The 16,449-nt window shown below is 47.8% G+C and overlaps 1 protein-coding gene across 2 annotated transcripts in view; it reads right to left on the bottom strand.

The window, feature by feature from the left end:
* Nucleotides 1–16,449, bottom strand: part of ARHGAP39 (Rho GTPase activating protein 39) — a 108,109-nt gene that overhangs the window by 55,532 nt on the left and 36,128 nt on the right. For both annotated transcript variants that reach the window (XM_049632702.1, XM_049632703.1), the window contains exon 2: nt 4,510–4,675. In XM_049632702.1, the coding sequence (XP_049488659.1) occupies nt 4,510–4,589 (80 nt within the window). In that variant the 5' untranslated portion in view covers nt 4,590–4,675. The remainder of the gene's footprint in view (nt 1–4,509; nt 4,676–16,449) is intronic.

Here is a 16,449-nt window from a genome sequence, read left to right as displayed (position 1 = left end):
GGGCAGATACTGTTGGACCCACCACGATGTCCAACCATTCTTCCAGACCTGTAGCTTCAGCCTGAGTCTCTTTGACCGTCTGTGTCCCATGAGCACAGGGGGAGGCATGCATGCCCTTCCTCACACAGTCTTCCCTTCTAGGCCTTGGCTCAAGGGATGCCCCAGCAAACTGCCTTGGCAAGACCCAGGGCCCCAGGACACTTGCACGTGCTCATTGCTGAGCCTGCCCAGCGGCACTGGCATCAGCAGCTCCTTTCACACTGTCCCAGAGCCACCACGGGGTGAGGCGCCAGGTCAACACAACACCACACTGAGACCAGTGTGTGAGCCTGGGCTGCTCGTCCACGACCACAGCAGCCACAGTCCTTCCTTCAGAGCCACAGCAGAGCCAACACACCTCTCAGTCCTCAGTGCGCAATCAGGCCCCACATGAAACGGAGAAGTGACTGGGCAGATGAGAATCAACTCCAAGCCCCACTCCCTGTGCCTGGCAGGACCGGCACTCTGAGCACCAAGGACATCAGGAACATTAGCACCTTGGGAAAGGACGGGACAAGGCAAAGATGACAGACAGTGCCACAGGAGCAAGACACCAGCAAGAACATGGTCCTGGGCACACGTCCAGCAAGGCACTCGATCTTCACGGGTGAATGAACGAATGATGGGCCTCTGTCAGGGGCCAGAACACATCACAGCCGGCATTTCCCCCCAAATTAGCCTACGGTCTGGATACACTGCCAATGAGAATCCCAACAGGACATCTTTTCTGGGTAGGGGACAGACTGACTACCATTTATACCAAGAGGAGGCAAAAGCATTTTGAAAAGGGCTGGAGGGGGCATATGAAGGCCCAACAGGAGGCCAAGGCAGGCTGTGTGCTCAAGTGCGCACACAGACGCATGGATGGAAAAGAAAGCCCCTCACAGATCTGTCCCCTTGGGAGACAGGTGACATTCACAACCTAGGCCAACTGTCTATACGGAAAGCAGCCCAGTTGGATTCACACGAATCCAAACCTTAAAGTATCCAGAGGAGCCTGAAGACCTCAGTCAGGAAAGGGTTTATGAAATCAGACAGAAAAGACGGGAAGGCACAAGAAAGCCAGTGAGACAGATGACATCGGAGTTTAACATGTTTGTTCATCAAAAACCAACCAAATAACACGAAAAGTAAGTACAGAGAAAAAATATTCCATGCGTGTAATCCAATCACATACCTAGGGTACAAAGGAAAGCCTACAAATCAGAAAGGTTAAGACAAATGATTCAGCAGAAAGAAAAGGATGAGAGATTATTCTCAGAGGAAGAAGACTGAGGAGACGACGCTCCCTAGGTGTCAGGTACGGATGCTGAAGCCACAGGCCAACCACCAACCACGAAGGAACTTCTGGTGGAGCCGGCACACGGCAGTGGGGCAGGGGGGATCTGGCATCTACGCTGCTTTCAGGGCCCTGAGTGCAGGGATAGCCCTTGGGATCCAGCGGCACAGGCACCATGGGAGGGAGAGCTGGCTGCTATGTGTCCTGCCCGGTGCTGACCGCGCCCTAGGAGGTACGTGAGCCGCGGGAAGTCAGCTGCGAGGAGAGTGGGCCTGAGAGGAGCAGGCACATGCGGTCTGTGGGTCAGAATGTGGCCAGGTCAGGACATGCAGAACACACGCAGAGGTCAACGGAACCGGCAGAAGGGCGGAGGCAGACTTACGAAGCCAAGCACAGACATCGCGGATCAGGGCCTTTAATGAACGGTGCTGGACAACTGGACAGCATTTGGTGAACCGAAACGGCAGGTCCATACCTCACAAAACACAAGAATGAGCTCCAAGTGGACCTGAGCTCTACACACAAGAACAAAACGATACCAGCACCATGAGAAAACTCTGTCTTTCCCCATAACCTCAACAAAGGGAAAGATTTTCTAATTGTGACTAAAAGTCCAGATGCACCAAAAGAAAAGATTAATAGAGTATAAAGTGAAAAATATTGTTTTTTGGGACACATTTGATGAAAATATTAAATATTAAAAAAAATGTCTTTAATGTTTATTTATTTTTGAGACAGAGAGAGACAGAGCATGAACTAGGGAGGCTCAGAGAGAGAGGGAGACACAGAATCTGAAACAGGCTCCAGGCTCTGATCTGTCAGCACAGAGCCGGATGTGGGGCTCGAACTCACAGACCATGAGATCATGACCTGAGCTGAAGTCGGATGCCCAACCAACTGAGCCACCCAGGCGCCCCAAAAATATTAAATATTTTAATATAAATTACAGACAAAGGGCTCTAATCCTTCATATATGGATTTGAGCAAAAAAACCCCATAAAAATACCATAGAAAAATGGGAAAAGGAGACATTCCACTTCTCCTGGTATTAGACATAAAACCCAAGTTGAGTGGAGACCCATTGCCCCTACCCCACACGCCATCCAAGGGAGGCAGTGGGCAGACGGGCACAGCACACAGGACTCCACGGAGGGCATGCAGTGGCCAACACATCTATGGCCCTGCGGCCCCTCGTCTGGATGTACCTGGAGACATACCTCTGACAACACAAAATTACAAAGCACAGGCTTTGCACTGCAGCACCCTTGTAACTGCACAATATTGGAAGCTGCCAAGATACGCAACTCAAGACTGGCTGAACACTACGGTGGGCATGCACAGAGTGATCCAGGGATCCTCACAAACACAGGAGGTAAACCAGAAAAACCACCGGCCAGAGGCCTGCACAGAGGTCTGGGAAGGAGTGGTCCTTCTCTGAATGTATGTGCTGCATAGTTTTGTCTTTTAGAACCACGTTAATGGTCTATGTGTTTACAAAACAAAATTAAAGCAACAGGAAGAGAAAGGAGAAGGAAAAAACTCAATGGAAATGGAAACAAATGAATCCAACTGTATTTCAATGAGCATCACAACCACAACCAAGGGGAAAGAACTAATCCAAGGGAGAACAGGACTAGACTCTGTATTCAGTTTTTGAGCAGAGTGCACATGGGGGGTGGAGTACAAAGAAATTCTGACCTTATTTTGAGTGTTTTATATGTGTGTGTATATATATGTATACACACACACACACACACACACACACACACACGGAACAGGTGAAGCAATTCCGAAATGGTTTGCAGATAGGCTATCAGATGAGCAAACGAGTACACATGCTGATGCTCTTGGGAGCAGGCGGCTGCCGAGAAGAGCAGACCCTCGGGGAAAGCGCTGGAACTGGAGGAACTGGAGTGAACTTAGCACTTTTAATGTGTGTACATAGATGCACACACACATTTTCTCGTCTGCTTAAAGGGCCAAGAAGCAAACACAGTGCCAGAGCCGCAAGTATGCCAAGCCCTCAGACTGGCCCTCCAATACCCATCTTCCTGGAAAGGAACCAGGGCTGCTCAGAGAAGCAGCTGCCTGCAGGCGGGGCGGCAGCACAAGACGTGCCTGGAGCCAGAAGGAAGGAGCATCCAAGAGGCACGGACACGTAGCAGAAGGAACCTCACCGGCCCCATCTGGGACAACGCAAGCACCAAAGTAATTAAGTGCAAGAACGAACTACAGACCCTGTAGAACAGAAAGGAATTTCTGAGTCCGTACTGAGAATGAACAGAGGAATCCACGAGCAGGGACAAGGGGTGCAGAGTGCCGGCTGTAGGCCCCCCGTAGCAGGGAAGTCAGCGCTCTGCACGCATCCCAGGAAAGACTGAACTGTGTAAGAAACGAGCAGAACGCCCAAAGCAGTGAGGGGCAGGGTGGCGAGGGGAGAGCGGAGGAGCAGTAGGTGGCCGTGTGTCTGCAGAGGTGAGACCCCGGGACCGGCAGGACACGGCTGTGCGGCATCTACTAAGAAATCGGCAAACACAAACCAGCGCTCCGTTTGAAAGGGCAACTATTGCCTTAAAAAGTGTCAGTGTCACAAAAGGCAGGGAACCTTCCAGATTATAAAAGGCGAAGGGGCCGCACAGCAGCAGCAAGTCCGGTAGGGCGAGTGTCTCAGGAGGGGCTGGAAGCACCGTGAAGGGTGACAGGAACCAGCTGCCAAAGGCTGGACCACGAGGCAGAGGAGATGGGAGACGTGCCCCACATGCCCCCCATGCCCCCCAAAAACGGCACCGTGCCGAGGGAGGGGGTGCACAGAGGCCACAGGGTGAAGGGCAAGGTGGTGCAAGTATCCAGTGTACCGTTTCTGCTCTTGCAACTTTTCTGTAAGTGTGGGATTATTTACAAATAAAGCTGAAAACGAGAAACATTAAAACGATGAACTGCCTTGGTGTGGACTGATGCCCGGAGGGGCGCACGGAGTTGGGTCCACCGCTGGCCTGCAGGGCATCTGGGCCCCCTCCCTCTGCAGCAGGAACCCAGGGGCGGGGCTTCCAAGGGAGCACATCAAATCCCGAAGAAAGCAGGGCTCACCCCTGGCAGCAAAGCCCTGGCAGCCCGCCAGCTGCTGGTCCTTCTCTGAAAGGAAGAAAACCAGTCCTCTGATGACTCGGCCCGCACAGACGGCTTCCGCTTACCTCGTGCTCGACCCTGAAATCCGGGGCTCCTGCACGCCAGCATCATGGCTGTCACATTCATAATCCCTCGTCTGGGACATTGCAGTCTTTTCCGGAGGCCCCAGGCGGACAGAAGTCAGAGGATCATCGGGACTCTCCCTCCACTGTCAGTCAGGAAGGCACCGCCCTGTGAGAGAGCAGAAGCCTCTAAGCACATAAACTCGGAAAACATCTTTGGGTTTGGGGAACCCGAAACGGCCCAGCCCAGCCCCTCACAGCCCAGTGTGCTGGCCAGAGTAAGGAACATCCAGGCCCGAGCGCAGTTTCTCTGCTCCCTGTGCCCGGCCCCTGAACCCCAGCCCACAGGAGGGCACCCAGGCCCCTTGCCAGCTGACCCTGGGGAAGCTGCTGCCACCTCTCAGACACAATGTCCTCGGCTTCCAACAGGGACAGCACCACCCGCCTGGGGCTGCAGTAGCGCTGTGCACAAAGCATGTGGCATGGCCCAGACAGGAAAACGCTCACGAATAGGCAACACTCACACAGGATCACCTGATTGATGACAAAGGGTGGACTTTTCTTTTTAAAATATTTATTCATTTTTGAGAGAGAGACGGAGGGAAGGAGGGACAGAGGATCTGAAGCAGACTCTTGTGCCAACAGCAGCAAGCCTGACGAGGGGCTTGAACTCACGAACCATGAGATCATGACTTGAGCTGAAGCTGGATGCTCAATCGACTGAGCCACCCAAGCTCCCAAGAGTGGACTTTTAAAAAATGGTATTGTCGTGACTAGATACACACATGGGAAAAAATGGATCCTGACCCCTATCTCATCCAATACACAAAACTCCATTCTAGACGAATTATAGTTCTAAACATTACAAGTAAAACAATAAGGTTTTTAGAAAAAAAAATGTAGAAGTTTTTTAGTCTTATAGCAGGTTTGGGTATCTCAATCAGACATAAAAAACCACTAAGCACAAAGAAAAATTAATGAGTTGACTATAATAAAATTAAGAGCCCCTGTTTATCAACACACCATTAAGTAAAAAGACAAGCCCAGAAAGGGAAATATTTGCTACAGAGAACATGCACAACACGGGACACACGTATGCGTATCTAATCTAACTAGTCCCAGGACATATACAAAATTCCTAGGAAAAGGCAGATAACCCAACAGAAAAATGGACGAGGACTAGAACAAACACTTTAATGTTTATTTTTTTTTATTTTTGAGAAAAGCATGCACGGGGAAGGGTAGAGAGAGAGGGACAGACAGTCCCAAAGCAGGCTTCGAGCTGACAGCAGAGAGCCCGGGTTCAAACTCACGAACCATGAGATGAAGACTTGAACTAAGTCGGATGTTCAACTGACTGAGCCACCCAGGCATCCTTTAACAAATATTAAAAAAAAATCCATGTGGCTAATAAACACATGGAAGTATGCTCAGCCTCATCAGTCATCAGGGAAATGCTTACGCCATCAAGAGCCCAATGGCTAATTAAAATATAATGTTAATGAAAAAGCATAACCAGTACACCCACCAAAATGGCTAAAATGGGAAAGGAAACCCATCACATGCTAGCAAGGGCAAGGCAGCTCATCAGGGCTTCAAGAGATGGGTCAGCCTGCTCAGGACCACAGCTGGCAGTACTTCCTAGAGCTGCACGTACACCTCGGCCCCCACCGAGAGCTTCCACTTACAGCGATAAAGGCTGGCAGAGGACGGACACACACACACACACACACACACACACACACACTTACCTGGACCTGCACACAATGTTCCCAGCAGCCCTGGTCACAATGGTCAAAACAAGAAACTCCCGAATGTTCACCACAGTAGAACAGACCCTCAAAGTTCCTCCAGGAGCCTACCCACAACCTAGGTGAAGCTCCCAGAGGGTGAAAGACAAAAGCCAAACACAATCAGACGCATATAGTACGATTCCCTCACATAAATACGTTCAAAATCAGGCTGAATCAGTCTCTGCTGTCAGAAGTCAGAAGCAGCCACCTCCAGTCCAGATAGTGAGGGGAGGGGCCCAAAGGGCAGTGTCATTTGACTTTCAGCTTGGCTCCACTTACGAGAGTGTTGGTTTATGAAAGCTCAAGAGTGTCCCGCCTGTGCCCTCAAGCTTTTCTGTACGTACATGTCTCAGTTTCGGCAGAAAGCCTGCAGAATGAGGAGCAAGAATATCGCTAGGGACACTGTCCCTGACTCTCCCCAGCAGAGGCTGGTCCACAGAACCCAACTATGCTATTCAAGGGGAAATAAAACAGATTCAAAGCACCAGATGGGGTACAGCTAGCCAGAAACCCAAGGGCGGGAGACTACAAGCCAATCAGACACTTTCTCCAAGGCTCAGAGGGATGGTGACAGCACAGATCAACCTGACGGTGCTTGGCTCATGAGCTGAGATCACCTGCCTAGAAGAAACGCTCCCAGCCTTCTCCTTTCTGCCATATGAATATCCATACAAATTTTACTTAAATACTTAAAACTACTGGGAATGCCATTAAAAAAAACGAAACTCAAGTATTTCTAACTCTTTGCCCATCTGGGTGAAAACAGGTGGCCTTCCTTTATGGCTTCAACATTAAAAAAACACTGAGCAGTGTTAGTAAAATTCTGAAAAGCTAAAACATATCTACCATAACCTGAAAGCAACTCAAATCAACCACCTGCACCTGCGTATCCCCTTTCAGTTCTTGTCCATCCTTTAAGGCTGGTCCAGAGCAGGGGGCACAGTGGTCGCTGAAGATTACCTCTGAGATGCCTGACTGGCCCTCCTTCCTCAAGTCATCCCTGGATCAGTCCCTCCATCCAGAAAGGCTCTCCGATCCGGGACAGACACCACGTCCCACTGACTCCAGATGCTCTGGGTCTGACACCAGACAGTGACGGCCCTCCCAACTCTGCTCTTCATTCCTGAAGTTGTCTTCATTCTTCTAGCTCCTTTGCATTTCCATGTGAATTTCTTCTCATATTATCTTTGTCTGCTTTTGGTATCAGGGTAATACTAGCCTAAGAAAATGAACTGAGAATATTCCATCCTCTCAATTTGCTGGGAGAGTTTGTGCAGAATCGCTATTATTTGTCCCTCAAACGTTTGGCGGAATACGCCAGTGGAACCATCTGGGCCTGTCCTTTTCTTTGCAGGAAGGTTTTTAATTACAATTTTAATTCGTTCAGTAGATACAGAGCTAACCAGTTCTTAAACTTCTTCTTGAGTCATGTTTAGTGGTTTTGGCCTCCCAAGAATTTGTCCATTTCATGTAAATTGTGTCAGATTTATTGGCACAAAGTTGTTATGCCATTCTTTTATCGTCCTTTTAAGATCAATATAATATGTAGTGATGCCGTCTCTTTTGTTCCTGATATTGGTAATTTATGATCTGGCTAGCCAGAAGTTTGTCAATTATACTGATCTTGAATAAGAAAAAGACAGTGTTGGGCTTCATCAATTTTTCACCTATTTTTTTTTTTTGCCTGCTTTAATTAATTTCCACTTTGATCTGAATTATTTCCTTTGCAGTCCTTTGGATTTAATTTTTTAATTTTAATTTAAATTTTTCTAGTTTAAGGTAGAAATTGAGTTTAGTGCTTTGCGACCTTTTAAAGTTTCAATCTGAGTCAGGCATTTAGTGTTACAAAGTCCCCTTCAGGGTATAGCTTTTGTGGCATCCAACAAATTTTGATTTTCATTTTCATCTAATGCAAAAACCTGCCAATTTCCCTTTTGATTTCTCCTTTGACTCATGGATTACATAGACGTACATGATTTACTTTGCCAGTAGCTGGTGATTTTCTAGATATTTTTATTGGTTCAGAAAAACTTATGATGCAGACAAATGGTCCATCCTGGTAAACAGCTCATATGCACTGGAAAGCACGGTGTTGGGTAGACTGCTCGATGAATGCCAACCGGGGCAGGTGGGCTGACGGTAGCAGCATTCATCTTCTGTCTACCTGTTTTACCAATTTCTGAGTAAAGGATACCAAGAACTCCAACTTTAAAATTGCAGATTTATCTATTTCTCTTTGCAGTTCTATCAGTTCTTTGTTAAGTTTATTTATTTTGAGAGAGAGAGTGAGAGAGAGAGAGAGAGAGAGAGAGAGACGCAGAGAGAGGAAGGAGAAAATCCCAAGCAGATTCCATACTGTCAGTGCAGAGCCCGACGCTTGGGCTTGAACTCTCAAACCGTGAGATCATGACCTGAAATGAAATCGGACGCTTAACCGAGACCCTCAGGCACTCCAGTTCTATCAGTTTTTGTTTCACGTGTTTTGTCGCTCTGCTATTAGGTACATAAAGTTTATGTTGTCCTCTTGGTGAATTAACCTCTTTCCCATCATGAAATATCTTTATCTGGTAGTTTTCTTTGCTCCGAAATCAGTATATTTGACATTATTACAGCAAATCCAGCTTTCTATTAGTGTTAGCATTGTACATCTTTTGCCTTCCTTTTACTTTTAACCTGTTTGTGTCTTTACTATTTAAAGTGGGTTTATTGTAGCCAGCACATATTTGGGTACTGTCTTTTAATGCTGACAAATTCTGCCTTTTAATTGGGTGTTTAAACCATCTAGATTTGTGATTGTTGACATGGTTAGGTTGAAATCTACCATTCTGCTACTTTAATTTTTTTATTTTTATTTAATTTTTTATTTGGGGGGGGGGGGGAGGCAGCGCAAAGAGAGAATCCTAAGCAGGCTCCACGCTCAGTGTGGAGCCTGATACATGGTTCAATCCCACTACCCTGAGATTATGGCCTGAGCCAAAATCAAGAGTTGGACACTCAACTGACTGAGCCGCCCAGGTGCCTTCATTTTGCTAATTTAAAAAAATCCGTCTCATTTATTCTTTATTCCCCTTTTCCTTTTTGGATTAAGTATTGTATGTGATTCAATTTTATCTCCACTGCTAACTTACCAGCTGTATGTAATTCATTGTTTTACTATTTTAGTAGATGCTTTTGGGTTTATAGTGTCCATATTTAATTTATTATAGTCTGCCTTCAAGAGAAATCATACCACTTCGAGTACATGTGTCTGGCATTTCTCCTCTCCTGGACCTCGTGCCATTCTTGCCATATCTTATTCTATATATAACCGCCCCCCCCCCCTTCTGCTATCTTATTACTTTTCCTCAAATAGTTATCTTCTAAAGAGATTTAAATAATAAGACAGTATATGTATATCTAGACATGCAGCTGCCATTTCCAGGAGTCTTCACTCTTTTGGGTAGACCTAGATTTCCACATGGGTTCATTTTCCTGTAGCCTGAAGCCTTTGGTGCCACTCCTGTAACATCCGTTGTGGTGAAGGTCTGCTGGTGATGGATTTTCAGCTTTTCTACATCTGAGATATCTTTACTCCACCTTCATTTAACAACGTGTTTACACGGGCAGAGTTCCAGGCTAGCTGCTCCCTGGCCTCTTCACCCACACTTTCCAAAGAGAAATCTGCTATCATCTGCACTGTTGTTCCTCTGTATGTAGTCTTGTTTTCTGGCCGCTTTTTTATTTTCATTAAGAAAAATTTTTTTTGGTGTTTATTTATTTTTGAGAGAGACAGAGCATGAGTGGCAGAGAGAGAGGGAGACACAGAACTCATAGCAGGCTCTATCTAGGCTCTGCATTGTCAGCAGAGACCGACACGGCGCTCAAACCCACAAACTGTGAGATCATGACCTGAGCCAAAGTCAGACACTTAACCAACTGAGCCACCCAGGCACCCCGTTTTCTGGCTGCTTTTACGACTTTCTCTTCATCACTGATTTTGAGCAACTGGATTATCATGTGCCTTGTGTTAACAGTATTTGTGTTTGTGTTTAGGGTTTGTTAAGATTGCTTAAGTTGATAGTTTTCATCAAATTTGGAAGCATTTCAGCTAATATTTATTCAGATAGTGTTTCTGCACTCTTCCTTCCCCACTGGGATCTACAATTACACAAGTGTTAGTCCTCTGCCAGATGTCCCACAGCTCAGTCCTGCTCTTTTGCTTATTTGAGAGTACTTTTCCTGTCCTTGTTTTACTTTGCATAGACCTTACTGCTTTGTCTTCAAGTTCACTGAGCTTTTCTTCTGCAGCGTGTAATCTGTTCATCCCACCCAGTATGTTTTGCATTCAGACATTTTAGTTTCAACTCTGTGAGTTTAATTTGGATCTTTTTGTGATTCAGTCTTCACTTCATCTTGTCTCTACTCAACGTATCCAGTGTTTCCTTTAGCTTTTTGAACACGTGGAATATAGTTATAATAACCTTTGTATTCCTATAAATATTCTTGAGCTTTGTTTTGGGACACAGTTACTTGGAAAATGTGTGAAACCTTCAGTTCTTGCTTCTACCACTGGTTAGGGGCACCAGAGCACTATTTATTCTATGGATAATTACCCTCCACTGAGTAGTCAACCCAGTGCCCTGTGAATTATGAAGGAAGGTTCAGTCTGCCTCATGACAAGACCCCTTTCACAGTGTTCTGAGAGCTCTGAGCATCATTCCCTCTAACTCTTCTGGGGGATTCTCCCTGCCTCTACCAGCTTCCTCACACCCACATACTGAATGGCACTCTCCCACAGGCCTCCAAGTTCTCTCCACTTGCAGCATTCCACTCTGCTGCTCTTCCCTACACGCTTCATCACCGTGGCCTCCCCAGACTCTAAGTTCCATCTCCTGAACTCAGGGGCTCTGCAAGGCCCTGCATCCCTGCAGCACAACCTGGAAACTCTGCTCATGCAGGGAGCCAGGAAATCGCTGGACTCACTTTGTTCGACTCTCATCTCACAGGAATCAGTATAGTTTGCCGTCTTAGACCCACAACTTAGAAAACCAAGGTTTCATAAATACTGTCCAGCTTTTTCGAAACTGGTCAGAGAAAGACAAATATCATACGACTTCACTCATATGAAGACTTTAAGATACAAAACAGATGAACATAAGGGAAGGGAAGAAAAAAAATATTAAACCAGGGAGGGGGGCAAAACTTAAGAGACTCTTTTTTTTTTTTTTTAATTTTTTTTTCAACGTTTTTTATTTATTTTTGAGACAGAGAGAGACAGAGCATGAACGGGGGAGGGGCAGAGAGAGAGGGAGACACAGAATCTGAAACAGGCTCCAGGCTCCGAGCCATCAGCCCAGAGCCTGACGCGGGGCTCGAACTCACGGACCGTGAGATCGTGACCTGGCTGAAGTCGGACGCTTAACCGACTGCGCCACCCAGGCGCCCCCTTAAGAGACTCTTAAATAAGGAGAACAAACAGACGGTTGCTGGAGGGGTTGTAGGAGGGGGGATGGGCTAAATGGGGGAGGGGCATTAAGGAATCTACTCCTGAAATCATTGTCGCACCATGTGCTAACTAATTTGGATGTAAATGATAAAAATTAAACAAATTATAGAAAGTAAAAAAAAAATGTAACTGTGTTATACATTAAATATAAATATGTATGGTCCAGCTTTTTATTAGTTCCTTGTGAGAAGGTAAATATGACCCCTGTTGCTTCATCTGGGGAACAGGAGGAAGTGCAGGTACTCTTGTTCAGCACTGCACAATTACACAAATAAAGTATTACAACTGTGATATTTAATTTCCCTTCCTCCCCAGAGGGTAAGCTCCATGAGAGCAGGGATGATATTTGCTTTGTGAACCACTGCATCCTTGGCACGGAGTCATCAAACATTTACTGAATAAACACATTCCATAATCACCTGGAATTTACCTTGGCATAGTGTATAACTAAGGACTTAAAATGTTTGTTCGAGGCTATGCGACGTACGGTTCCAAATATATGAGAGTCTGGAAAACACTAAACTATATTAATGGTACAAAGACTGGCTACCAGTGATCCAGGGGAGGGAGGAAGGTCGAACAGGGGATTTTTTAAAGTGGTGAACATATTCAGTACAATTTTGCCATTGTGGATACCTGACACTATGCATTTGTCAAAACCACAGAAATTTATAGCATAAAGAATGAACTTTAACATATGCAAGTTAAAAAAAATAATTTAGGAAGTCAAGGTTTCTCAAAATGCAATGCAGCATAGGACAAAACAATCTACCTGTATCGCAAATGTATGAAACAACCTCAAAGGAGGTGGTGGAAAGGTGCTAACCTGAATGACTTTGGAAATGAGCAAGGGTAGAAGACTCAACACAAAAGGAACTATATACAGGCACTGTCTCTAGTTGATAAAGTCACTTCTCAGGAGTATGGGTCTCCAACTCTGATACCACTACATGTGTACATGGGAACTGAACAATTCAGCAAAACGATGGCAGGTTACAGGTAAGCGTGGGGAGGAGGCTAGGACGACCCCACATGGGGATCGGTTAGGGTGGAGACAAAAGTCAGAACCCATGAGAGATGGGTTCCTCAGAACCTGGAGAGATCCCTGTGTGTATGCGTGCACACACATACACCCACACACAGGCCAGCGTGCACGCACAGATTTCCTGGTTCCGTGAGCTAAGAGAGCCTAGAAGCAACAACAACAGCCCCCAGCGAGGATCATACCCAGTGCCCAGCTCTGGGCTCTGACAGCATTCTCCTCGGAGAAACGGCTGAAATCCCTGGGGCAGGAAAAAGACAAGGTGAGTTTGAAGGGGCCCACTGAGGCAGTGAGGAAGAGCTAAAACAAAGACAAAGCCCCAGAGTGATGGGGTCTGTCAAAGGGACAACGAAGCCAACTGAAAGAGCTCTCAATGACCAAAGCTGGCGCAGTGTGAGGGGGGAAGTCATATGAGATGATAATCCAAAGTATAAAATATCTGAGCCCATACTGATATAAGTGAATAACCAAATAAATAAGTGAAGTGGGGAAAACAGACACATCTCTCCTTGAAAAGAGCGGTCTGTGTAAATGCTCTGCCTCCAAGGACACGGCTCTCCAGCACGCCCTTCCTCTCAAAGCCGCACAGTGCAGCACCTGGCAGTCACAACTCCACCAGGTGGGGTGCCTGTGCCGAGGCCACGCTGGCTCAGAACAAATTCCTGGGGAGCATTTCTTCACCCCTCACCTTGCTGCCTCTGCTCCACTGCCGTCCACAGCAGAGGATGAGGTGGGCTGGGCCGGTACAACAGACTCAGTTCACCGACCAGTTTCTGTTCTAGTGCCTGGTCATGTCGTATCCATTTTTTCCAGAAACGTGATGCACCCTTCTCACTGTACACAGCCGGCCTCCCTTTACTCTCAGGAGGCCTTGGTCTGCTTGTCCCTTGCACCCTGGACATCATCTCTCCTCTGGACTCCCCACACCCATCCCGACCCACAACGGACCACCCTGCAGCCTTCTGGCTCAGGCACCTTCTCTCTGACCACTTTCTGATTTCTCCCCACGCAGCATGTTCTTTCCAAGCAGCCTGTCCTCTGGAGGACTAATTCCTCCTAGGAGTGTCCATCCCGTTTTGTCATTGCTAATGGGGCTCTCGTGTTGGTAATGGATTTCGGACTTCAGTTTCCTTTCTCAGTTCTGCCAGCTCACTTCCTCTCCTGCTATGTCGTCTTTTCTTTGAGCTCTTTTTTATGTGTTTTGAATTTTGTATTTTTAGTATACAGAAAAAGTTCTATCTAAACTTTCCATCTGTTAATTCTTCTGTTTGCTTCACCCACGGTTTAATTGTGCTCACTCCCTCTTCTCTTCTCCTTCTTCAGTCTGTACATAAGGTCTGGCTCCTGATTATTGCTCATCTTTAAACAAGGAATGAGACAGTCTCAAACCGGGTGTATCATTCCAGGATGCTCTATTGCCAAGTTTTCTTACAGGCTCTGCCCTGGAAATGAGTTTCTGGTATTAGGACATCTTTGGTTGCAAGTGACGGAAACCCAACTCCAACCGAAAGCAGACCTAACGGGGCTGTCTGGGTCGAGGCCCCACCGACGCAGGGGTCCCAGAAAGGCCTCAGGGCCACCTCCCCCCCGCGCTCTGCTCAGGCTGGCGGCACTTTCAGGTGGGCTGTCTCCGCGCGCCACAAGTTCCTGCCCTCTGGTCCAGTGAGGGTCCCCCAAAGGCTCTGGCGACCACCGTGGCCTCGGCCCAGCTGGGGCTCACAGGGGGCCTGCCTGCACAGCCGCTTCAGGGCCGGCGGCAGCCCAGCACCAGAGCTCACTCCAGCTCACCTCCCTCACCACATGCCTCCCACATCTGGTCTGTCCCACAGCCACTGCTGTGTCACGTAAATGCCGTCAGTCGTGTCCCTAAATCCTCTTTGTGCATCAGGGCTTTGGCTCTTGCCGCCCTCTCCCCGTCTCTTCCTCCTCCGGCTATGGCTCTTCCTTGGGTTCATTGTAGATTAAATCTCGTTCTCTATTTCTCATTCTTTCTGTTCATTTCAGTGAGTTTCAGGGAGGGAAGTAGAATAAACAAGTCTTTAGTCAGCCATCATCTCCAAAAGGCCTAAGTTCCATTCTCAATGCTGTTTTTAATAAGTTTTCCAAGTTCTGAACAATGAGTGCATCTCAGTTTCATGTTCTGAAAGCTTGGCTCTAAGCAGGAAGCACAATGGCCCATTCTCTACACTCAGTGACCAGGACAGGCTGGCATTTCCCGCTCGCGCCTCCCGCAAGGCTCTTCTCATCGACCCCCTCCAAAGGTTTCAACCGTGACCCGACCTGCCAGTCATGGCATCAAGTTGTGGGTCAGGACCAGCTTTTCAAACTTTTCTGGGAAGGATGTTGGACCACACCCCACACAGAAAGGACGCTTGTTTGGAGACACTTGGGTGCAGCACAGAGTGAATCTCTGAGGGCGCTTGGACAGCTGCCGCCTTGGGGACAGCACTTGGCCTCTGGTCGCGGGAGGCTCCATGACAGTCAGGACACCCAGACACGCTGGGCTACACAGTCCCTGCTCCTGTGGTCCTTGCTGTTCGGGGCTTCTCTCACCAACAAAACTGTACCAGGACCCCCGCGGGACCACATAGAGAACAAAATACACATCACACATTCAGAATACGCATCACACATTCAGGTGCCAGAGGTCAGAAAAGAGAAGCCAGCCTGTGACCAGAACAGCCCCACGCCCGGTCCTGCTTGTTCCCCAAACCCTCTACAAGCATGGCATGACCCCACCAGGGTCTGAGAGAAATGAGGGCAGCTGTGAGAGGGTATTGTGACAAAGGGGTGACAGCAGCTCTGGGTCCTGCGGTCACCTTTCCCAGAGCCCACAGGCTGGGGTGCCGGCCAGCCTCCAGCTGGTGGGAGACTCCACCCAATTGCCTCAGCCTCCGAACTGGCAAGTTGGGGGTATCAGCCAGAGTCTGAGGGCAGGACCAGGATGGAGGGAGACTCGGGTCTCTGCAAAGAAAGGTGTAGACGACGGTTTTCTTATTACTTTTCTCTCTTGATTGTTTAAAAATGCTCTGATTTCAGGGGTGCCTGGGTGGCTCAGTCTGACTGAGCATCCAAAGCATCTGACTTCGGCTCAGGTCATGATCTCATGGTTCATGAGTTCGAGCCCCGCATCGGACTCTCTACTGACAGCCTGGAGCCTACTTCGGATTCTGTATCTCCCTCTCGCTCTGCCCACCCCCCGCGCATGCTGTTCTCTCAAAAATAAATAAACGTTTAAAAAAAATTTTTAAATGCTCTGAACTAGAATCATGCCTTCTGCTCGCTACTGTACTAGTGCCTAGACCTCTGCATTGTGAGTCAACACTAAATAAAGTAAAATAACCGGCTGGTTTCTTAACAGAAGCCTCCTTTTGAGTGAAAAAAGGGCTTAAGAGTGTGACAGGCAGAGGAGCGGGGGAACCTGGTGGGGGGGAGGGGGGAGGTGTTAAGGGAGCTTCTCACCTGTCCCTCCCCTTGGGGGCGCCAGGGAGGTAGCAGCCAGCAGGGCAGGGCATGGCAGTGTGCAGCCCTCAGGCCACAGACTCCGGCGCAAACAGAAGAGCCAGGAGGAAAATGAGCTCCTGCAAACACTGAGGGACAACTGGAAACACAGACAAGAGCAG

Source organism: Panthera uncia, chromosome F2, assembly GCF_023721935.1.
Source record: "Panthera uncia isolate 11264 chromosome F2, Puncia_PCG_1.0, whole genome shotgun sequence".
NCBI classification, from domain to species: Eukaryota; Metazoa; Chordata; class Mammalia; order Carnivora; family Felidae; genus Panthera; species Panthera uncia.
The sequence above is the reverse complement of the archived record's forward strand: the minus strand, read 5'-3'. Positions and strand labels throughout refer to the sequence as shown.